The sequence below is a fragment of the Ctenopharyngodon idella genome, chromosome 18 (assembly GCF_019924925.1).
Source record: "Ctenopharyngodon idella isolate HZGC_01 chromosome 18, HZGC01, whole genome shotgun sequence".
Taxonomy (NCBI): domain Eukaryota; kingdom Metazoa; phylum Chordata; class Actinopteri; order Cypriniformes; family Xenocyprididae; genus Ctenopharyngodon; species Ctenopharyngodon idella.
The window spans coordinates 18,611,264-18,626,017 of record NC_067237.1 but is presented as its reverse complement, the minus strand read 5'-3'; the positions used below and the strand labels follow the sequence as shown (position 1 = coordinate 18,626,017).

Below are 14,754 nucleotides of genomic sequence, written 5' to 3'. Positions count from 1 at the left end.
AGGAAGCATTTATGTGTGCTTAGGAATTATTGTCTAATTATGTCTTTAACGAGAAACTGCATGTGCTGATCATTGTCTGAGAATTTGTAATTTTCTCTAAGTTAAGGGTCCAAAAGTCTGAGAGCACATTGAAAATGTTTTTTTTTTTTTTTTTTTTTTTTTTAAAGATGGCAGTCTAAATTCTGAACAAAGAAACGTTATGATGTAAAATAAGAAAGATTGGTAACACTGTACAATAGTGTCCAATTAGGTAATGTAAGTAAATGCATTAATTAATATTAATTCATTATATTTGTTACAGTATTTATTCATTTTTGTTAGTGTTAGTTAATAAAAATATCTGTTCATTGTTAGTTCATGTTAGCTCAGGTCCATTAAATAATATTAACAGATACAACTTTTGATTTTAATAATGTATTAGTAAATGTTGAAATTAACGTTAACTAAGATTAATAACTGCTTAAGAAGTATTTTTTTCATCGTTAGTTCATGTTAACTACTGCAATGTAAAGTTATAATAATGTGTAAACCAAATCTTAAATATTTTGGCAACACTGTAATTAAAGGTTAAAAATGAAACTTTATTGTAAAGTGCTACCATATGGTAACACTTTACACTTTATTTGGTGTCATTGTTACATGTGTTACATGTAGTTACTATATTAATAACTATAAATGATGCATAATTACATGCAACTAAACCAAACCAAACCCTATAGTAAGTACATGTAGTTAATTAATATTACTCAGCACTTAAATGTATAATTACAGTGTAACAAAGACACCTTAAAATAAAGTAACCCTTTATTTTTCGGTGACCTTGTCACAGTGTAATTAATACATTCAAGTATTATGTAATATTAATTAACTACATGTACTTACTATAGGGTTTGTAGGGTTAGTAATTATGCATAATTTCTGTTACTACTATACTAAGTACATGTAACATGTAACACGGTCACTGTAAAATAAAATGTTACCAATATTTGCTTTAATATTTGTACTATTTTAAGATTTGCACTATTTTGAGGTTATGTAGCCCCAAAGATGACATGCGGCAGAAAAAAATAGATAAAAGTGGCCACATTTATTAGTTCGTATCCTTGTTTTAGTTAAATCATGGACTTTTAAGCCAATTTTCCTCCGTTGGGCCAAACCTTTCTCGTTGCTTAACTGTTCCACTACTCTTGATCCGGCCTAGCCAGTACGGATATGGTTTTATTTTGCACTGTGGCGCTGATAATGGAGCTCTTTGAATGTAGTACAAATGAGTCAGTCGTTGCCTTAATAACACAGGAGTTTACAAGACGGTATGAGATAAATAGCGACCGTGTTATGAAGGATGATTAGATATTTCTTTTAATTTTATTAAGGCAACAGACAAGTGACCAATCCTGAGGGGCAACATCACTACTCTCATTATACCAGCACGGTTATATGGTTAGACAATCGTGCTGAGATTTCCAGAACGAGAACGGTTTGCAATCGTTCTGTGCCGAACCAAGCTTAAGTGGAAATGTAACTGGAACCGTTCCTTACCATTCTTAAAACCTTTCAGTCCAACGGTGGAAACGGTCTCCAATCATTTACTCCACTTAAACCCCTGCCTCTTTCTTACAATTGACCGCAAGCTCGCATTCAGATCTGCCTCCATCCATTCAGCAACCGATGGATAGAACCGATTTCATCATGACTTTAAATCGTGGCCATGATTTAACTACAAAGAGGGAGTGAATTAAGTCATGGGAATTAATTTGTGGCCACAATATCTTGTTTTTTTTCCCCCTCGCATGTCATGTGTGTGGCTCCATATTAGGCCAACTAAGTAAATTTTGTGACATCGATCATGTGACTCTTTGTACAGAATGTCAGATGATGTTCTTCCATTGAATGCTCTTTGGATCATCTCAAATCATGCAGAACATCATCATCATCAGCTTTTACACAAACAGCTGCTGTCATTAAAACAAAAGGGGGCAAAGCAAATACTAAGAAATTCTTAAATTCATTTTCAATTTAATGTACATTTTCACTCATTTCACTATGTTCATAATATATATATTTTTAAATGAAAAATGTTGTGTTAAATTATAACACAAAAGAAATGTTAAACGAAAGTATTTTCATTAGCTCTCAGACTTTTGGACCTTTATGTAGGTGGCAGCCAGGTTTATATAAACATGAGTTTTACCAATACAGTTAGTATTCAGTTTACATCCTCTATATATCCATCTGCTCTCCATACGTGTCTGTAGTCAGTCAGGGCTAGTTTATATGCCCTTGTGGTCTTCAAAAGAGAGTTTTTTTGGCGTATTAGACAGAAGCTCTGTGGGGCCTGTGGTGCTTTCCACTCTCCCCCTCCTTCTCCCGCTCTCCTCCTCGCTTTCTTTTGTCTCATTTTGGCTTTCTGACTCTCGGTTTGTCTGTCTATTTCTCCCTCCCTGTGGATGGAGGATAATAATAGGTAGCAGCATACAAAAAAGATGAAGTATGAAATATAGATGTCAGGGAGCAGAAGGTGCTACTAGACTAAGGGCTGGAATATCAGGTGAATTGTGGGGCTTTGATAATGTTTTGCTAGTGGCTGGACAGGTAGGATTTTCAGGATATATCAGTGCGCTTCCCAGGCTTGGGACATACACTAACAGGGTCAGTAAGATTTTTTTTTTTATATGTTTATAAAAGAAGTCTCTTATGTATATCAAGGCTGATCAAAAATACTATAAAAGCAATAATATTGTGAAATATTATGTTATCTGTTTTCTATTTTAATATATTTTAAAATATGTGATGCCAATGCTGAATTTTCAGCATCATTACTCCAGTCTTCAGTGTCACATGATCCTTAAAGAGTTAGTTCACCCAAAAATGAAATTTCTGTCATTAATTACATATCCTCATGTTGTTCCAAACCCGTAAGACCTTCATTCATCTTCAGAACACAAATTAAGATATTTTGATGAAATCTGAGAGGTTTTTTATCCCCTATAGAAAGCAATGTAATTACCACATTCAAGGTCAAGAGAAGTAGTAAAAACATCATTAAAATAGTCAACGTGACTACAATGGTTCAACCTTAATGTTATGAAGAGACGAGAATACTTTTTGTGCGCAAAAACAAAACAAAAATAATGACTTTATTCAACAATTTCTTCTCTCCCCTGTCAGTCTCCTACACTGTTTACATTCAGCGCTTCCAGGTTCTACATCATTTTAAATATCTTTACTGTCACTTTTTATCAATTTAATGCGTCCTTGATGAATAAAAGTATTCATTTCTTTAAAAAAATCTTACTGACCCCAAACATTTGAAATAGTAGTGTAAGTTTTTAATGATTTTGTCAGGAAAAGGTACTGTGACAATTTAAATGAGGTTAGATGAGAGTGAAAAAAGCTCAAAGGACAGTTACCTTGACTTGAGTCCTTGTGTGAAAGTGCTGACAGTGTGAGGGGTTCAGAGTGGGTTTCAGTTTCTCATCATCATCAGAAAGCAGAGAGACCCAGAGGGATTCTGGCGCTGATGAGAGCGTTTCATCCTCATGCTGTTTGGCATTCAGTAGGGGTTAGTGTACTGGTCAACAGGGATTTGGGACTAATCTGCCAGTGAACCAGACCCGCACACACTCAAATTACTACAGAGCCATTCGCTCAAACCGTCCCTTAAAATCTGTAACCTTTAACACGGGATGAAGAGTTTACATCTGGCATGAAGGCTTTAAAACGTTCATGATCACCCTAGTCTCGCGTAGCCAGACTCTTGACTTGAAACAAGACATCTGATCCTCAATGTAGCTTATTCTGACCAAGAACAACTCATTTAGACATGAAGAGACTGACATGCTATAAGTCCAACTGCAGTTTTTGTATTGCTTAAGGGTTATATTAATATATAAATATGATGAGCGGATGACAGTTTTAGACTACTGAAGGTATTTACATATTTAAATTTGAATGACTTATGTAATGTTTGTGTGTTTGTAGGGGCTGTACGGAGGAGTACGAGATGAAGATGATGGAGCAGAAGGGAGAAGCGGAGCCAGTGGCTGCAGGGTATCGTGGGGGGCAACGAACCCCAGTATGGCGCTGGGACAGCCCCCCTGGTACACATAGCTCTGCCCAGCGCTGGACCCCCAGCGGACCCCCTCCAGTCCCCAGCCGTACACACAAAGCTCTGGTCCCTGTTCCATACAGAGAGCCCCAACACATCTCTGCTAAAAGGTGAAACTTTTTCGGCATATGGTTAAAATCTCAAGAAAACCAACTATTGCGCACACATTTTGGCTTTGTTTATCTTCTCACTAGCTATTTCCGTCTCCTCCCACAGACCTGTCAGTTACCCAGAGAACCATTACAGTGTGTCTCCTCTTGGCGGGGACAGAGGGATGCCGTACAGAAACCCTTCGGCTAGTTTCTCCAGTCCAGGCTCTGGGTTTAACTCCACTGCACTGGGGGTGCCGGGACTCAGCGGACCCTTTGTCCGCTATAAACCCTCTCGAGACGGGTCAGTGCTGGTTAAATGTTTGTTTTTTGTTTCTTTTTAAAGGATTATTTCACTTCAGAATTAAAATTTCCTGATAATTTACTCACCCCCGTGTCATCCAAGATGTTCATGTCTGTCATTTTTAATATTTTAGAAAATGACCGATCGTTTCACTAGATAAGACCCTTATTCCTAGTCTGGGATCGTGTAGAGCCCTTTGAAGCTGCATTGAAACTGCAATTTGGACCTTCAACCCATTGGTAACTGTTGAAGTCCACTATATGGAGAAAAATCCTGGAATGTTTTCCTCAAAAACCTTAATTTCTTTTCAGCTGAAGAAAAAAAGACATGAACATTTTTAATGACATGGAGGTGAGTAAATTATCTGGAAATTTTAATTCTGAAGTGAACTAATCCTTTAAGCATGTGGCATCAGTACATTGCAACACTTTCCCTTGACTGACCTTGTCTATTGTCTGTTATTTTAGTTCAGAATATGAGACTTTCACAGAGAATTTGTTAAGTTCCCAATTAATGGTATATCTAAAATTCATAGACATGGCATTCATTCATTGGAAACTAGGGCTGGGAAACTAGGAAAATAGGGATACCATTGACTCAGCCAGTTATTATCACCTAATAAATCCTGTCAGGGTGATCATTTTGAAAGGTTTTATTTTGATAATGACCAGATAATTGTACATTATCCCACTTTTTACAAGGCACCTCATTAAATAAATGGATGGATGGATGGATGGATGAATGGATAATATTGATTTGACCTGAAATTATATTATGTAAGAAGGAAGAGGCACATGATGATAGATGTGAATTTAGCGGAGTGTAAAGGGTTTAAAAAAGCAAGATGGAGGACAGTGACATTTTTTAAAAATGAGATGCATTTTTTAAAAAGCTTAACTACTTTTAACTTGTTTTTCGATGTGTTTGACTATAGCGTTTGCATCATTTGTAGTGTGTCTTGGGTGCTGCATCCTTAAAATACTGTGTTGATTCGTAAGGGATTGTAATACCTAGTCCTAGTAAGCAAATTGAAGTTAAAATATCTAGTGCTCTCACATAGTGTAAATATTCATTATTTTGCTCAGCACTATTGGAATCTGATACAACAGAATGTTATAAATGTTAGTGAGGGTAGAAATGAACATCTTCAGGCGCTGCTTAATGTCATCAGTGGGTGTGTCTGATGGAAAATGAGGCTGCGGTTGAGGCATGTATCAGCTAGACCTACAGTGCTGATTCACAGGCCTATTGTGGGTTTGTGTATGATTGTGTATGTGTATAAATCAGAGGTCATGGCATGTATAGGCAGTCGTGGTGCTCTTTTGTGTGCTTGATGGTTGGCTGCCCTGTTCAACCAGAGGAACTTGTTGTGAATGTTTTTTGAATGTGAGTTAACATACACTGAATTGCTCACAGAGAGAGAACAAAAAATCATGTTGACTTCTTTTTTTTTTTATTCTTCCCCTTTTCAGTGTTCACATGCATTCATATTTAATGTAATTATAAAAAGTGTGTCATTGATTAACATATTCTGGTTGTTACGCATCTAATTAGGGCTTGTCCCCTCCAAACACTATTCCCATGACAAACACCTTAAATATTTATAGAGCTCACGAAGAGCTTTATGAGGAGCATAATTCAGCTGATTGTGTTTTTGACCCATATTTTAAAGTCTGCATAAAATCAAAATCGACTTTTTTACTTTGTTAGTGCAGATTACTAGTCTTGTGGTGAACAATTTATCTGTCTAAGATAATCCACAGAAAAAAAATGTTTTTGTAATAGTCAAAAATTGAAAATGTGTTTCTGTTCTGGAATGTTGTTCTTTCTCTGATGATGTCAGTTTGACGGCCTGGGGTGAAACATCCTTAAAGTTGCAGTAAGCAATTTCTGAGAGTCATTGTTGAACACTGTTTAGATTTGAAATCAAACAAACACACCCCTCCCTTCATTGCTCCACCCCCAAAATGCACAAAAACATAATTCCAGAGTGGATGTCTCTTTATTATAGCAGGAGTAAAGCAAAATAAAGCTTTGCAAAAATAAAGCAAAGATGACAAACTAACGACATGGAAAAACATACAGTACACGATTATATACAAGCTTGACATTAACAACCGGCAACCTGCCAAATGCGGATGGATTTCAGCAGTGGCGTGTTACGCTGTCACTCCTTCTAGCCACTTTGGCGGGTTGAATTTTATTTATAATATATACATTTACGAAAAATATCGATTTTCAAGACATATCAATACTGAAACATCTGAAACGCTTCCAATACTCATTTTCCACAGAATAGATACACGACACCAGCTGCACTTTCTCTCTCTTTCATCTCTCCGACAGCGAGTTGACACACAAACCCTCCTCCCCTCACTCAATCGTTTCATTTGCTCCAGATTAATATTGTTGGTGTTACAGGGCTTGAATTTCGGTGTGGGATTGCACGTATTGCGCATAATTTTACTCATTCCCGCAGGTTCCTATAGTGCGCGCACATAAAGTGGCCTGAGGATTGTTTTCGCTGCTTATTGTGCTTAAACATCAAATACACACAAAATAATATCAAAATGCCAGTCAGTTAAGTGAACATAAACAGCTGTGTAAAAGTATAATGGATCTGTGCATCAGGTCTTAAAGTGACAGCAGCCTAATATACCTGCTGCCAAATTATGAGATAATATTAAAAATATCCATATGGCAGTTTTTTCCACATGGTATTGGTGTGATCAATGATATTACTCAGAGCTTTTCTCTTTTGTAATGTCTCTCAGCCATCTCTCTTTCTACAGTCTTTCTTCAAATCTCCCTCTTGCTCACTCTCTCTCCTCCCCCATCATGAGTGGACACGCCCCCTACTGCTGATTGGCTACAAGTGTGTTGTGCTGCTCGGTCTGATCCACTTTCAACAGCATTTCTCAGAAATCACTTACTGCACTTTTAACCACTCCCCTCTAACCATCAGTGAAGAGATGTGTTAATATGAAGCCCCGCCCTCTATTCAATATTCCATTTCACTTGAGAATGCATCACAATAATAATTTAAATTCAGTTGCAACTTTTAGCTCATGCAGACTTTAAAGTGTTTTTCTAAAGTTTCCTGGATGCGTCAGCAGTTTAAAGTGCATTAGAGCGTTATAGAGATGTTGGGGTATTGTGAGTCTGTTAACATTTCACACTGACTGTGTTTATGGTGGTGATTCAGCGAGATGTGCTAATGAGTGCTATTAATAGTCCCATCAGATCCAGACATACATCACTCAAACCCACAGGGTGACAAGTGACAGAACACTTGGGTTGCAACAGACTCAGGATTGAATGTGACATGTGTATGATTAGTGGCACGGTGTCAAAATTGACCCTGTTTGGTTTCTTAATGCACATAATGTGCTTTAGTCATTGGTTTGTGTTATAGGCTAACAAACAAAATGTTGTCTTCATTATCTTTTATTAAAGTCAGCATGAAATAAATATTCACCCTGTCTATTGTTCACCCTGTGAACATTTCATCTGTGCACACTTCTCATAATAATTCATTACAGTCAGAGGTACACCATAATATGAACGAAAAAATCTTACTGTACTTCAGCTTCATTGCGACTTTAAAGTGTACTATCTTTATCTGCCACTGAGACAACTTTCTTTTTCGGCAGATATAACCAATAAAGTCTGATTAAAATCACATTCCTTGTTTTCTGCGAACATTATTTCAAGCTGCTGTAAGTGATTTCCCCTGTTTTGCTAACTCCAACACATGCCCTTCCTCCAAAACCCTGCACTCCAATGACATGTCAGCCAACTTTAACTTGAGGGATTAATGTTTAGCTGGTTAACATGATCAAGTAAGCCAAGTAAGAATATTTAATAACATGTTCATATTTGTTGTTTGTGTAGGTTTGGGTCAGGCCAGCGGCCTCTCCAGCCGTATGACCCACATGTTACTGTCGATGTCTCGAGTGGAGAATCATCATCTGGTTTCACTAGCCAAGAAAGCACAATGGAGCGCAACAAATCAGGTAAACAAACACATAAACGCAGAGACATTTATGGAGCGCCAGTCCTTAAACAAAAACTGCTGTAAATGGATTTTGTGTACCGCCCCATCACTGTGTGAACTCTGCCCTCTGCTGGATAAACTCAGAATATGGGTTGCACTGGTGATCAGAGGCTGCGAGATGCTATTCAGGCATAGTGGACTGACTCTAATCAATGTTGCTATTGTTAACTAAAACTTAAACTATTAAAAATCTTTTTCTTTATTGAAATAAAATATAAATATTAGATGAAAAACTTAAATGTTATAAAAACTTAAAGTCCCCCTGTAGTCAATCATTTTATCCCTTCAAACTCATCTTTCATCACCAAAATGACCAATTTAAATGTTTTTTCCTGTGGAAAAAAAACTAGTTCATGCCTTAAAATAGCTTGAATGTAACTACACCCTTGCCTCATTTAGTATATGCGGATCTATGAATATGCTATGTCTATGGGTGGGTAAATGTATGGGCTTTTGAAGATTTTTTGATCTAATATACAAAATAAGCTCACGCAATTTACAGATGAACGCTCCCGGAGACCACGGAAAAACATATGGAAAGCAGCAGCTTTCGTTTCTGCTCTGATATGCGCAAGACCACGGTGCACAAAGTTTAAATCCCATCTGGCTAGCGCGCTTCCCATAATGTTTGCGCATTAAGTCAGTAGGCGTCTTGTGGCTGTTCGAACACATTTGACCACATGAATGTTTACTCTATGAAAGCAATCCGGTCGAATGTGTTTTCGACTACCTCTGGAAGTGGTTGAAAGTGGACAAGCTCAAAACGTTTTAGACACTGTTTACACCTGTATTTAGCATCATCCACTTGTAATCCGATCGACCAAAATGAATCATAATACCAGGTGTAAACAGGGCCTGAGAGAAACGCAACAAACATCTGATTATCAAGCATAAAAAAAGAGTAGCAATCACCCTTAAGGGGACGTCATTCATTCGTCATTCATTCAGTCATTCATTTTCAATGAGAGTCAATGTGAACTGGGCTTTACCCCTTTGTGTTTGTGTGTTGGACAGAGCCCATGTGGCATGTTCCTGCATCGTCGCGAGGTGTGTCAGGCGGCTCAGCTCAGAGAAGACCAACCCGACAGGACGTTGCAGGGAAGGATTCTCCAAACCGCCACTCTAAGGTGAGCAGTCATCCTCATGATCATGGTAACCAGGAAGCTGATGTTTAATTTGGCTCTCATGTTTAATCTCTCTGCTCTCTCTCAGGGTGAGGCACACTATTCCAGTCACTCCAGCAGTAACACACTCTCCAGCAATGCTTCCAGCAGTCACAGCGACGAGCGCTGGTTTGACGGGGTGGGAGGTGGGGTTTCCGGTGTCCTGAGTGACCCCTCAGACCCCGATCCTGACCTAATGGGCAAGGGAGGGTCCAGTGACAGTGGCATCGATGCATCTCTCTACACACCAAGTCCCAACACTAAAGGAGCCAAACCTAGCCGCAGTCTTGCAGGAACCCCCCACAAACCCCTGCATGGCTCTGCTACCTACAGCGGCTTACAGGAGCTGTCAGGAGGGGGAGGAGGGAGGGAGGCCGGAGAGGGTCGTCGCAGGGAGTCATCACCCGTCATTGCTGCATCAGCCAATCAAAGCAAGAACTACCGCACACGCACATTCCCCCCTCCGGGATCGGCCAGTGCTGACAACTTCAAAGCAAGGTATTGTATTTATTCTGAAATGTAAAGGCTACCGTTCAAAAGTTTGAGACAGTAAGATTTTTAGTTTTTATAACGAAATTAAAGGGGTCATGATGCTTTTTAATCATTTCCTAGTGTGTAATGTGTCTGTTTGTGCATGTATATCTACACAAACAGATACATAGATCTGCAAAGTTACAAAGCTCATAGTCTCCCTGAACACTGATCAAGGTTGTTTTAGGCAGGTCTGGATCAAAGTCCAGATATTATTTCCTCAAATGTCTATGTCACAATGTGAAATATTAGCATAATGCCCACACAAAAGCATACACAAAGAAAGAATACGAGGCTTCAGTGAATTGTAGCATTGTCATGTCGTGGATGTGAAAGCAAAACCGCTTTGTTTGGCCTTCCAAAAACGGATGAAATTAGGAATCAGAGGTTAAGATTTATTTATAAAAATGTTCTTGAGCAGTACAGCCTAAGTTTGCTTGTGCACAGCGCATTTTATGGAGAACAGCTTCCTGAACCTGGGAGAGTACAACGCCGGCTATGAAACATTCAGCTTAAGTCGTGCTTGCAAAGTTGATCGATCAGCTTGATCATCTGCATTTTCAGAATCCAACTCGAGCTGATATGGTAAAACTGACAACATTATTATTAACTGTGTTTAAAATGCTTAAAGCCTTGGAAGCTGAAGCTCAAGATTATGGTAAGGGGCGTTACATTTCCAACACATGCTTGAGGTGTTTGGCCAATCACAATGCACTGGGTCTGCTGGCCAATCAGCGCACTCTTAGCTTCTTGGAAGAAGGGCTTTGTAGAAAACAGTGCGTTTCAGACAGACTGGGAATAGAGGAGCTGCAATAACAAATAAACAAAATAATGAACTTTTAAAATAGTATAATTTGACCCCTTTAATACATTTATTCAGCAAGGATGCATTCATTTGATCAAAAGTGACAGTAAAGACATTTACAGTGTTACAAAAAATTTCTATTTTCAAAAATGCTGTTCTTTTCAATGTTCGTTTCATCAAAGAATCCTGAAAAAAGTATCATGATTTCAACAAACATTAAGCTTCACAACTGTTTTCAACATTGATAATAATAAGAAATGTTTCTTGAGCAGCAAATCAATGATTTAGAAGGATCATGTGACACTGAAGACTGAAGAGTAAAGATGCTGAAAATTCAGCTTTGATCACAGGAATAAATTGCATTTTAAAATAAATGAGAAAACTGTTATTTTAAATTGTAATTAGAGATGCACCAATATAACAAATTTTCACACCATCGGCTATCGGCCGATAGCTTAAAAACAGCCGATAGTCAGGGTCGATATATCCAGAGCAGGAAAATGCATTGATTTTGTGCTTTGTGTAAAGAAAATGCTAAGAAACCAGTAACAATAACATTCAGAAAGTTAAGAAATAATAATTTAATCTTCAGAATTTAGTTAATGTGTGTTAATATTAATTTGAGTAATGTGTTTGTTAACTGATAGCAGTTACTCTGAAACAGGTTGATGAAATAGAGGGAATAAGGTTTTTATTTGCATTTCTTTCAAAGTATAATAATTAAAAATATAATTATTATTAATTATAATGAAATTATCATTAATTTAAAAGAAGGTATAAAAGACAGAACCCCCAAACTATTGGTATCGTTATCAGTATCGGCAGATATCACTCTGAATAATTGGCTATCGGTATCGGTGGAGAAATTTAGCATCGGTGCATCTCTAGCAATTATATTTCACAAGATTACTGTTTTAACTGTGTTTTTGATCAAATACATGCAGCCTTGGTGAGTGGAAGATACTTCTTATTCATTGGAGAAATCTTAATGATCCCAAACATCTGAATTGTGTGTATTTAGGGCCTGCTATACCCCTCAAGGATATAAGACCCCTGCTGTGGCCGATAAACCCCGGGCTTTCAGATCTTCAACAGTCACACCCATGTCAGGCTCCGCCCCGCTGTCAAGCTCCGCCCCCAAATCATTTAGTAAAAGCAAGAGTGCATGGCAACAGGAGGAGAACATCACAGCAACCAGCAGCACCTCCACTGACAGCAACAGCAACAAGTATATATGTTTATAAAATGTATTTTCATATTTGTGGTTATAAAAAGATGCATCACATGTTTGAATATTTGAGTATTGTGTGTGCTTTCAGGCAGGTGGATATGAACAGTAAGAACGTGTTCGGACAGCCCCGGTTACGTGCCTCTCTGAGAGACCTGCGCTCACCACGCAGATCTCACAAGAGCACCATTGAAGACGACTTGAAAAAGCTCATCATTATGGACAACCCTGGGGACACACCATCACGGGATGCGGTGAGCACACACAAACACTAAAAAGGATACTCTTTATAAACACAACAATGACTCAAACTCATTTGTGCGTTGTGTGTTTGTTCTCCTCTTCAGTCTCCTCATCGAACCCTGCAACGTACTTTCTCAGATGAGAGTCTGTGCAGTGGACGGAGAGATTCTAGTTATGCAAGCACGCCTCTTTTTGAAGGACAAGTGCCGCCCAGTGACCTTCTCTTCACTTGCACGCTGCCTACTCGTCGCCACGGACACAACACCAACCTTGGAGCCCTCATGCCCAGTAAGAAAGGTGGGTGTCATTTGCTACTCATAGTCAGTTGGCGTGCATTTACTGTTATCTGCTAATGGCATTGGAATAAACTGTTCATTTCTTATTCTTCCAGTACCGTTGTCTGCATCAGAGTTGTCACTAACTGAGGTGAGGGATAAGGTTCCACCTCTCAGAAGGCTGGACCCTGGACTCATGCCCCTTCCTGACACTGCCTGTGGTCTGGAGTGGTCCAGCCTCGTCAATGCAGCCAAAGCGTATGAAGGTAAGAGGTCACAGGCCACCCTGGCCACAGTTTCTGAGTCAAACTAAGATATTTCTGGCACATAAGAAAACAAAACATGCTTTGGTAAAATTATGTCAAATTTATGAGATAATTAAGGCATTTTATAACTTTTAATTTCCTCTTTTTTGTCATTTTTGACATTTATCATAATGACTCATAATTTTGACTTTTCATCTTATTATGACTTCTTATTTCATAATTTCAATTTTGTCGTAATTTAGCTTATCTCATAATTGAGTCGTCATTTTTTACTTTTTATCTCATAATTATGACTTACTTCATAATTTCAACTGTCGTAATTTTGACTTATGACTGTCATAATTTTGACTTTGTCATAATTTACTTTTAACTCATAATTGACTTCTTATTTCATAATTTATTGTCATTTTGATTTTTTTTATCTCCGTTATTACTGTCATAATTATGACTTTTTATCTCATAATTATGACTTCATAATTTCAACTTTGTAATTTTGACTTCTCTTAATGACTGTCATAATTTTGACTGTCATAATTGACTTTTTATCTCATAATTATGACTTATTTCATAATTTCAACTTTTGTAATTTAGATTTATCAGTAATGACTGTCATAATTTTGGCTTTTTATCTCATAATTATGACGACTTATTTCAAAATGTCAAATTTGTCAATTTAGATTTTTTTCTCATAATTAGTCTTAATTTTAACTTATTTCATAATTTCAACTTTGTCGTAATTTTGTCTTAAAATAAAAGACTCATAATTTTGACTGTCATAATTTACTTTTTATCTCATAATTGACTTTTTATTTCATAACATCAACTGTCGTAATTTTGACTTTTTTATCTCATAAATATGACTTTTCATAATTTCAACTTTGTCCTCAAGTACGACTTTTTGTCATACTTTTGACTGATCTCAGATTTTTGACTTAATTTATTAACTCATAATTATGATTTACCAAAGCATGATTTTTTTTTTTTTTCTTATGTGGTCGAAATGATAAAAAGATGATGCCATTTGTAGGATGATTCCACTGAAGAGTGTAAACAGTGGCTCTGTATAGTTTATAGACATTACCTTTGCAACATTCCCATGTAGTATGAAATGTATTAAAGAGACACTAATCACACTGATGATCTTAATGATTAATTATGACTGCATGATTTTTTTTTTTTTTTTTTTTTACAGTGCAAAGAGCTGTTTCTTTGTTCTCATTGTCTGAGTCTCACGCGGGCAGCAATGAGCTGAGACCCGTCATCAGCCCGGTGCCTTTCCACACACCACAGACTCCCCGCACCACTCCTACTTTCAGCAGGTGACAGACGCACACATACACATGTACTGTATACTTGCTCTTCCTCTGAGTGGATGCATTTTAGTGTTTGTTAATGGTAGTATTATACCAAGGGGACAACGTTGTCTCTGCAATTCTCCGTAAAATTTTGGATTGAGTATTCAAATAAAAATTTATATGCTAGGATACTTGTTTAACTTGTTTTTAATTTGTGTGTATTGCAGTGAAGAGGTTCCTAATGACCTGTCTGGGCGTCTGTATCATCTAGAAGTCATGCTGAAACAGCTGAACAATGATCTGGAAAAGGTGAGTTATATTAGAGAGATCTGACCAGCGCTGGACAGGCTCACGAGGGACGGGCGTTTTGAGTAATTTTGTAGTTGAGTA

General features: G+C 37.7%; 1 protein-coding gene across 2 annotated transcripts in view; it reads left to right on the top strand.

Annotated features, from left to right (window-relative positions):
- The window catches only part of sipa1l3 (signal-induced proliferation-associated 1 like 3), a 93,163-nt gene that overhangs the window by 74,088 nt on the left and 4,321 nt on the right, over window positions 1–14,754 (top strand). For both annotated transcript variants that reach the window (XM_051870034.1, XM_051870033.1), the window contains 11 exons: window positions 3,982–4,218; window positions 4,325–4,501; window positions 8,396–8,517; window positions 9,573–9,685; window positions 9,771–10,219; window positions 12,079–12,285; window positions 12,377–12,539; window positions 12,633–12,825; window positions 12,920–13,069; window positions 14,262–14,388; window positions 14,592–14,673. In XM_051870034.1, the coding sequence (XP_051725994.1) occupies window positions 3,982–4,218; window positions 4,325–4,501; window positions 8,396–8,517; window positions 9,573–9,685; window positions 9,771–10,219; window positions 12,079–12,285; window positions 12,377–12,539; window positions 12,633–12,825; window positions 12,920–13,069; window positions 14,262–14,388; window positions 14,592–14,673 (2,020 nt within the window). The remainder of the gene's footprint in view (window positions 1–3,981; window positions 4,219–4,324; window positions 4,502–8,395; window positions 8,518–9,572; window positions 9,686–9,770; window positions 10,220–12,078; window positions 12,286–12,376; window positions 12,540–12,632; window positions 12,826–12,919; window positions 13,070–14,261; window positions 14,389–14,591; window positions 14,674–14,754) is intronic.